Genomic DNA, 9293 nt, shown 5'->3' with positions numbered 1-9293 from the left:
GCATGCATATGTATTGCTTAAATCAAATGTTGGACTTTTTTAAATACTTTATACGAGTAATTAATCTTGTAATGGTTTCAGATGACAAATCGATGGCTAACCGATGACTTTTTGTCATCCACAAATATTAAAGCCTAAAAAAGAAAAAAAAAAATCATACCACGGGTAGTGGCTTACCTTAAATGTTAATTGCTAACTTTTTTCATTTCTTATTTTCAATAAATATTTATATATGTTTTTCTTGAGGTGACTTGTTGCTGCTTAGAATTACTATGATCAACGAAAAGACAATAAAGTCTATTTATTTAAAATGGGAAAACCTTCCAGTAGAGGATGAAGTGATAAGATGCTATTGCCATTTGAATAGATCGGATAGGTTCAAGCTCCAAATTGAGAATAGCAAGATCTCCAAACAAAGCCATTGGAATAAGAACAATTTAGTTTAGGAATACAGAGCTAAAAACTTGGTAAAGCAGGGGAAAGGATTTATGAAAACAATTAAAAATGCATGTTCATTCAGTCGAAAGCATCAGATCTATATTTTTCAAGTGATAATGATTTTTAAAAATAAAAAGGAATTAGGAGAAGATTGTCTTGAATATTATGGAATAGAATGTGAAAGAGATAATTTTCAGTCAAAAAAACAAACTGAAATTGATTGTCTGGTAAATAAAGGACACATTAGAGTTTGATGCCTATGAATATATGTGCTATGATGCAGCAACAAGTGGATCGTTGGCAATTGCTTTTTCGCCTTTAAAACTGGCTTTTGCCACAGTCTTATTGGCGGAGAAGAGGATAAGCCCTTAATCTAATTATTTGTAGATGTTTGGTTGAAAGTTCTCTCGAGTCCCTAAACTAAAGAAGAGAGAAAAAAAGGGGCACATGGTTCTTGCTTAAGGTCAATGAGTGTGAGACGGAAGGAGAAATGGAGATAGAAACAAACAAACGTGAGCTTCTTTTATTGACAATGAACAAAAAGAGCGAGCAAAAGTCGGAAGGAAGAGAAAAAATATTGGAGGCTTGGAGGTAGTGGAGGAGAAGGTACTACCTTTCTATTTCCATATCATGTCTTTCTCATTTACTTTTTAAAAAATACTAGGAGAGTTTTCTTAGTGATGTCAATGTTTTCATAACTGAATCCAAGATCAAATAATTGAGACTATAATTTCAGATGAGTTGTGGACTTACAAGACAAGTTTGAAAACCAAACCAAAAGCAATGTTAGGTGACCTTGGTAGTTGCCCTTGAGAAAAAGTAGCGAATAGAAGAGCATGTGGTGGCTTGCAGTCTGTCGCCAAAAAAAATCATACCATTGTAAGATTTGTTTGAGTAAACTGAAGAGTATTAAACCATAAAAAGGTTGAAGTTAACTTCCTTAGGTGTGTTATAGGAAGCATAGCACTCTGATCCCAAAATCCTGAAATATATCATTATTATATACTAGCACAGTCAGTGTTACAAGAAATTACCAACAGGGAGTATCATTGAATAATAAATAAAGATCTCAGGCCCTCACTTCGTATTCTCCAGATCGAGTGAGTGCTCGAAAGCCTTTATAAGGTTCACTTGGTGTATTTTTAACATCTAGTTTGTGTATTTGCAGGCCTGAGAATGCAACCCCCATGATCCTGAAGCCAACTCTAAAAACAGGGAACACATGCAATTTGTCCAGACCTACCTCAAGAACTAAATTGCCTGAGAGAGACGGGGATTTGTCTTTTGGTATTTGTCCAATTGACCAGCAGCAAGTCTGCAAGAAAGAAAGGCAAGCACAGTGACGTAAACAGAGACGAAAAACACCAGATGAGGATATTGGTGAGAAGATTTATAATGTATCGTCCATATGAGCTAGTGTAGTGTATCCAAGGAAAAAGTTAAGCAATAATGAATGGCATTTCACTAAAGATACCAACTTCATCCATTGTTCCAACTAATCTGACCAGACTGATCATTCACTTTGAGGATTCATTATATTGCATTCAAACATATACTCACCTTGTCCGCTAGAATGTTCACTGTGCCATGATTTGGGGTTAAGTTTGCTGATGCAACACAAAGTGGCAGCTGAAATTGCACTGTTATAGAATCAATTGCTTTTCCAGGATCGTTGCGTATTCCTACCAAAACATTAACACGGCAATTTCCTGCATCGGAAGTCAACTGCGGCTTCACATAGATTGGCGTGTTCTTTAGTTTTTTAACTCTGACCAAAGACAAAGCACTAGAATTGATATACAAAAGTAACAAGGGAGAGAAGTTTATTTAATGCATCCCTACAAAACCAAAAAATAAGAACCTGTAACTCATCAGCCTAAATTCCCCATCAGGCGGCACAAAAGAAAGGATTTGATCTGATTCCCAAGGGCGAAAACGGACACATGGATGGAATCTTATGTCATACAAGATTGAAGGGTTTGAAAATGACAAAGTCAAATCAGGAAGACCTGGAAGATGAGAATTTACTTGAACTTCACCGTATATCTCACATTTCACCAGAATCCCATCCCTGAAGATGCAATTGGAACAATTAAAATTTGCTCACTGTTATCATAATCTGGAATGAAGACTTCAAACTTTTAGTTACAAATTTCTAAGATGAAATATCACTTGCAAGCTTGCTGAGGTGTAGAAAACCTATGCAGTAACAGTGATTTTGTAAACATTGTTACTAGAACGTGCAAATATATTACTGTGACATGGATATGGAGAGTTTATGAGCATGTCAAGTAAAACATAGACAAATGGCATAGTGTCCACTATTAGTACAAAGACCACTTTTGTGTCTAATAAAAGAGATGAACCAAAAGACTTTCAGAAAGATAACAACTTGAGAATCTCCAAGAATTTAAAAAATATATTTTCTCCTACAAATAGAAAACTTCAATAACTAATAGTTCAGAGTTGCTATTGAGCTTGTCTCATATACCAAACAAGCTACAGTTAAGCATCTAGATTCTAGAATGAAATAGTTATTAACCTATGAGTTAAGGTCAAAGGGAAAGAGATGTAAGTAACTTATGAATAAAGATGTCTCTCAGACAGAGATTAGCAGTTAGCAGTAACATGCTGACAACATAACAAGTGCAAACTGCAAAATAATGAAGAACAGTAGGGAGATGAATTCTGCATAAGAACCTGTTAAAGACTGCATCCATCTCCTCAACAAGGTTGACATAGACTTCATTACTAGAGTGCTTCGGGTTAGTTTTCCTCCATGGGATACAAGATGCTGTAGCATCAGGAAGATTAGCGCTGACATTGGAATTTTTACCAGTCACAATGCTCAACATTTTGCTAACAATATTTGGTGGGGTTATCATCTCCCTCAGGATATTCGGTTCTGTCGTTAGAGGAATACCATTATCCATCATTTCATCCAGAATCTGAAATAATAGTATATACCTCATTAATTTATCTCAACTAATAAAGATTATTTTGTTCAATAAGTTAAGTAGCTTTTGGTTGCAGAACAAATTAATGCTAAAGTGCAACATTCTGTTGCATTATTTAAACTGATGCCCTTGATTAGATGTTACATGTTCAAAAACCAAATGAACTATACAATTAGAAGTTTGATCATATGTAGTCGGAAAAATATACTGGACAAAAAAAATTAGGAAAACCAACTTGAAAGCAGATTTATCTTCAAAAATGTTATTAAAAAATTCCAGCTTGGCCTGAAAATTAAAGCTATGATAAAATGGATGCAGATATCTGGTAGTTTACTATTAAATTCAGCAATCAAAGGATTTAACATACACTTTTTTTTTCATTAATGAAAGTTAAATCCAATTTCTGTTTTAAGGATTTTATTGTTGCTAGGATTTTAGACAAGCCAATTTTATTAATTGTACCGTAAAGTACCTCTAAAACTTAAAAGAAAGTTCTACAAAACTGTAGTTAGACTTGCTATGCTATATGGAGTTGAATGTTGGGCTATGACTTGAGCACATGAGCAGAAGATGAGAGTTACAGGGATAAGGATGTTAATGTGGATGTGTGGACATACGAGGATGGACAGAATAAGAATGAGAGCATTAGAGAGAAAGTCGGAATTGTATCTATTGAGAGAAAACTCCGAGAGACACGTTTAAGATGGTATGGGCATGTATTAGACAACCAATAAATGTTCCAGTTAGGTGATATGAAACTATGACAAACACGCATATCAAACGAGGAAGAGGAATACCAAAAAAGACTTGGTTAGTAACAATTAAATAAAATAAAATTTATTTAAGTATAAACATTGATATAGTAGGAGATAGAGCTCAATGGCGTAAAAGGATCCATATAGCAGACCCCACCTAGTGGCATAAAACTTGGTTGTTGTTGTACAGTTTATAATTTGTTAGTGTGTTACTGTGTTGGCACTCAAAGTATCCTAAGTCCTTGTTCACATTTAAGTCTTCCCTCCTAAAAGTTCCCCACCTAGATCATGCAGGGAGCAATACGATAACTGAGTCCAGGCCCATCCAAAAACTAAATCACTCAAGAAATAAGCCACTACTTCTCACAATTTATCTACCAGTGAATGCAAAACACTTGGCTTATCACCCACGCACAAGAGGGAAAAAGAACAGGCAAGCAATTCAAGAGAGAATAAGTAATAATGCATACAATTTTCTTTAATGCTTGAAGTGCTTGAATTCCTAAATAAATTGCTCAATGTTAACTTCTAATGATAATCAAATCAAGGATTAAGGTCAAGACAAGCAAGTTAGACAAGCAAGTTTAATGTATAAATGATGTAATTGATTTTGTATCTAAGATTACTTTAAAAAAAACTTTGGAAAGTTGGCTTAATGAAGATATTCTGTCTCTTGACAATACAATGTCTTATAGAAGCCAAGAACTCAAGAAAACAATTCAAAGAAGTATGTAGGATGAAAAATTCAAGTATAAACTAAAATATCCTTTAAGAATATCTATTACTTTGATCCAAGGTATCTAAAAGTGTTGGAAGCAGGTTTCCATGGTTTTCAGAGAGTTTACATACATACGTATCCATTTATCCATGGGAGCACATAACCAAGCAAAAAATCACCTTTAATTGCTTTGTGCAATGGTTAGTTTCAACTTCCAGTCAACCCTTAACCTGGTATACCAATTGACCAATATTGGCAGTTAACCGTAAATTGGTTAACTGAAATTTGCATACAACTTGTGAAGGTTATCTTACTATTTTGAACCATAGAAGAGTTTTTTGCTATATGAAGAGAAGCTATAATGAAATATAGGACTGATACCATAGTTGTCTATAAAAGGAACTCAGGCAACATACCTCATAAACAATTACAAAATTATCCTTAATCACATCCTCATTTAATCCTCCTAGATAATCAGTCAAAACATCTGCCACTCGGCAAAGGAACTGCAAAAGTGAAAAACAAAAAAGGTTACCCCAATAGCTGTTCTCAAATAGAGCATCATACTTAGTACACAATATGGAGCACTGTAAAAAAAATTAAACCGAGATATTTGATATAAATATACTACCAGAATTAAAGTCATTTATCTAGTAAGCATACAAAAACTATCTTTTCAACGAGAGCAATGCCTTAACTCATTCAAGTCAATACCTGCCTAACTTAATCGAGACATGTCAAGGAAGATTGACATATAGGTCGAAAGAGGGAAATAACACTTATGAAATTTGTAAGAATCTGACTTAGAACCACATAAAATTGTAATCCGCCTTTATGCGATACTACGGGTGATTCATCTAGTTGAAAGAGATACGCACCTCGATACCCATTAGTGGAGGCATTTCGACCTGAGTACACGCCAAAAAGATGATCCCATCTCGAAAGAGTTGAAAGAGGTAATGTGTTGGAGATGCAATCACGGGCAGAATCTAGTTCATCACGGAAATATATGTGCATGAGCAACAAGGAAATCGTAAGGAAAACATAAGAAAAAAAAAACTGTTTTGCATTGCAGTAACCAAAGAGCTTAATCCAAACTGAAAACCAGTTGGCAGCCAATGCAACGTTAAACATTTTTTGACCGATCTTTATTATGGTTCAGGTTTTGCTTTACCATCGAGGGATCGCCGCCTTGGGAGAGGACGTAATCCCAGAACCAAGCGCAAATGGAGCGATCCACGCGGTGCCCGGCCATCTGCTTCTCGAGCATGACCTCCCTGCAACGATCCAACTGCGCGAGATCAGTCTCCAACTCAAGGTCATGTGGAAATTGGAACGACGGACGGGTAACCACTCGGCAAAAACATAGCTAGGGCATCTTAATCAGAGGTCAACAGTAGAGATGAAGGGAAGATTACCCGGTGTCCGAAAGGAAAAATATACACTGAAGCATCTTCAATCTACAATCCTGATATCCAAAACTCGAGATGAAACAGATTCGCAGCAGCGACTCCGGGGAGAACTGAGAAGAAATTTAAGCGTCGTTTTGAGTTTTAATGGGCCGACCAAGGCCCTAAACAGTATTAGCAAAATACTTAACCGCAGGTAAAAACAAAAACAAAAAAAACGCTGGGCGATGCGCAGGCCCGTCATCCAGAATAACTTAGGGAGTGTTTGATTTAGGAGAATAGGAGTGGGGAATAAGAATGAGAATTATTGATTGTCATTGTTAATGTTCAGATTATAGGAATAGGAATACAAATAAAGGAATGAATCCTTGAAATTGGGTAATAACTCATTCCCATGTACCTCCCCTTCAATGAGTCATTACCCTATTTTCATCAATCAAAATATTTCCTTATTCTAAAAATACCCTTGACATAAAACTAAAACTTTCTCCCTTAATATCAAATATCAAAATATATTTATTTATTTTTTCTTTCATATAACTTCTCTCTCCTTGTTCTCTCTCATCATATTTTCTCTCTCATCATTTTATCACACACTTTCTCTCTCCTTAATCTCTCTCATCACACTCTCTTTTCTCTTTTTTTCTCATTACACTTTCTCTCTCATCATATTTTCTCTCTCCTCAATCTCTTCCATCACACTCTCTTCCTTCTTTTTTTCTCATCATAGTTTCTCTCCTCAATCTCTTCCATCATACTCTCTTCCTTCTTTTTTTCTCATCATACTTTCTCTCTCCTCAATCTCTCTTATCACACTCCCTCCTTTTTTTCCTCAACACACTTTCTCTCTCATCATACTTTCTCTCTCCTCAATTTCTCCCATCACACTCACTGTTCTTTTTTTTTCTCATCACACTTTCTCTCTCATCATACTTTCTCTCTCACCATACCTTCTCTCTCCTCAATCTCTCTCATCACACTCTCTCTCTTCATTTTTTCTCATTACTTTTTCTCTCTTCATCCTCTCTTATCATACTTTCTCTCACATCATATTTTCTCTCTCATCTTCTCTCATCATACTCTCTCCTATCACACTCTCTTTTCTCATTTTCTCTCATCACACTTTCTCTCTCTTCATTCTTTCTCATCACACTTTCTCTCTCATCATTCTCTTTCATCATATTTTTCTCTCACATTCATCTTTCTCTCACATATATTTTTTTCTCTTATTTTCCTTTAAGGGTAAAAAAGGAAATTTTGATTGATTCCGATAGAAAATATGCAACTAACCAAACATTACTTTTAAGAGTGATATTCATGCTCATACCCATTCCCATTCCACAATACAATGATTCTCATTCCGATTCCTATTCCTAGGAAAGAACCAAACGCCCCCTTAATTGTTGTACAATTTTGTTTCCTGCGATAGTGCGATGCGCAGGTCCGTCATTTAAGATTAGTATTTAGGAGTATTATAGTAGTAAATAGAAAATAATAATTTTAAATCGAAAAAAAAATGATCACAAGGGTACAGTGTGGCAAAAGGTATGAAAAAAAAAATATATTCAGACGCGTTAAGTTTTGACCTTAAAATTTTATATGATAATATTTTATACCTCAACTATTATACTATTCTGAAGGGACCGGTCACAAGTGTACAATGCAAGACTCTTAGTTATGTGATTATCAGGTAATCATATAACTAAGGTTACGAGGAATGAAATATAATCAAAGGTTGTTTGCTTCAATTTAGAAATTACAATTGATGTGGTGATAAAGAAAGCTTACTAAGTATGAGTCAAAGGTGGGAACAATAATCAATGTGGAGGTCAAAGCCAAGGCGATCAAAGGCAAGGAACCGCTTGGTCACCAAAGTTGGCCAAGCAAGCGGCAACGAGCCGGGCGGGCCTAAAGGGTCCGTTCAGCCGGGAGGCTTGCTTGGGCAAATCGCTCATTCGGCCCAGTCGACTATAGAGAGAATATCAGAGGCTCAACTGTGACGACCCTGCAAAGGCTAGTCCAACCAGACCACAATTAGGGGTGTAAATGAACCAAGTCGCTCATGAGCTATTCGAAACTCGATTCGATAAAAGCTCATTTGAGCTCGTTTAATGAGGCTCGTTAAGATAAACAAACCAAGCTCAAGTTTCACAATATTTGGCTCGTTAGCTCGTGAACATGTTTGTTAAGCTCATGAATCAATTTTTAAATAAAAAATATAATAGTTTTGAGATTTTACACTCTACTTATCAAATATATAGACAAATATATTAAATTTATTTGTTAGAATAAAATTATAAATTTTAATAAGAATATTATAATTTTCTTTAAATATATAATTTAGTTTTTAATGAATATTTAAATTTATAATTTATATTTATCAAGCTCGTTTAGGTTCAATAAAAGATCGAATAAGCTCGTGAGCCATGAATATATTTGTTAAATAAAGCTCGAGCTCGACTCGATTATAGACGAGCTAAACTCAAACATTCAAGAGTTCGGCTTGGCTTGACTCGATTACACCCCTAACCGCAACTACCTACAAAGTCGAGTGACCGTGGAGAAGAACAGCTGAAATCGACATTCGCAGGGAATCCCGGCCTAATGGTTCCTCGCTCGGCCAAACAATGGGACCTCTTGCCTAGCTCATTGTATCGTTTTGGGAGTTGATGTCGTTGACAGCAAGGCATGGTCAACAAACAAATCGTATGATGGAAGTTTCTATTGTTATATCATAGATTTACACGCTCTGTTAAATAATAGTGTCAAAAACACTTTCCTTCCTGACATGTCTTTTTATAGGACAATTAGGAAAACGTGCACATGCCTCGATAAACATGCACGTTTACTACTGGAGCACTATATAAAGGAGGGTCCATGCACCGGATGAGGTATGCGTTATCTTTGCTAGAGCTCCTGTTGTTGCTACAATTCTTTACTGCCTTTCTACTATTTCGATGACTGACTTGAGCGTCAGAGGGCCAACGTTGAAGATCCCTTCTCTGGCACGGCACTA

General features: G+C 35.8%; 1 protein-coding gene across 5 annotated transcripts; it reads right to left on the bottom strand.

The window, feature by feature from the left end:
• Window positions 1–1148: 1148 nt before the first annotated feature.
• Window positions 1149–6428, bottom strand: LOC122005158 (AP-3 complex subunit mu-like). Of its 5 annotated transcripts, XR_006118337.1 has the most exons (10): window positions 6287–6428; window positions 6043–6145; window positions 5747–5857; window positions 5285–5374; window positions 3139–3386; window positions 2300–2509; window positions 1999–2206; window positions 1682–1753; window positions 1520–1608; window positions 1149–1420 (listed from the first exon to the last, which is right to left on the bottom strand). XR_006118337.1 is itself a non-coding variant. In XM_042560094.1 (9 exons), exons 1-9 carry the CDS (start codon window positions 6319–6321, stop codon window positions 1348–1350), a joined length of 1335 nt encoding a protein of 444 aa, XP_042416028.1. In that variant the 5' UTR covers window positions 6322–6428; the 3' UTR covers window positions 1149–1347. The 5 variants fall into 5 exon arrangements, 4 of the variants coding, with proteins under 4 accessions (XP_042416028.1, XP_042416030.1, XP_042416029.1 ...); XM_042560094.1 differs by having other exon boundaries at window positions 1149–1443; window positions 1520–1753; XM_042560096.1 differs by having other exon boundaries at window positions 1520–1753.
• Between the last annotated feature and the right edge of the window lie 2865 nt (window positions 6429–9293).

This window comes from Zingiber officinale, chromosome 7B, assembly GCF_018446385.1.
Source record: "Zingiber officinale cultivar Zhangliang chromosome 7B, Zo_v1.1, whole genome shotgun sequence".
Lineage (NCBI taxonomy): Eukaryota > Viridiplantae > Streptophyta > Magnoliopsida > Zingiberales > Zingiberaceae > Zingiber > Zingiber officinale.
Note: the sequence above shows the minus strand (reverse complement) of the source record. Positions and strands in the feature narration are given on the sequence as shown.

Coding starts and splice junctions, on each gene's coding strand:
- LOC122005158 (XM_042560094.1), bottom strand. CDS start 6,321: ATGCTTCAGTGTATATTTTTCCTTTCGGACACCGG. Junction 5,375..5,746: donor CTCCACTAATGGGTATCGAG/GTGCGTATCTCT, acceptor TCACTTTTGCAG/TTCCTTTGCCGAGTGGCAGA. Junction 1,444..1,519: donor CTCGATCTGGAGAATACGAA/GTGAGGGCCTGA, acceptor TGACTGTGCTAG/TATATAATAATGATATATTT.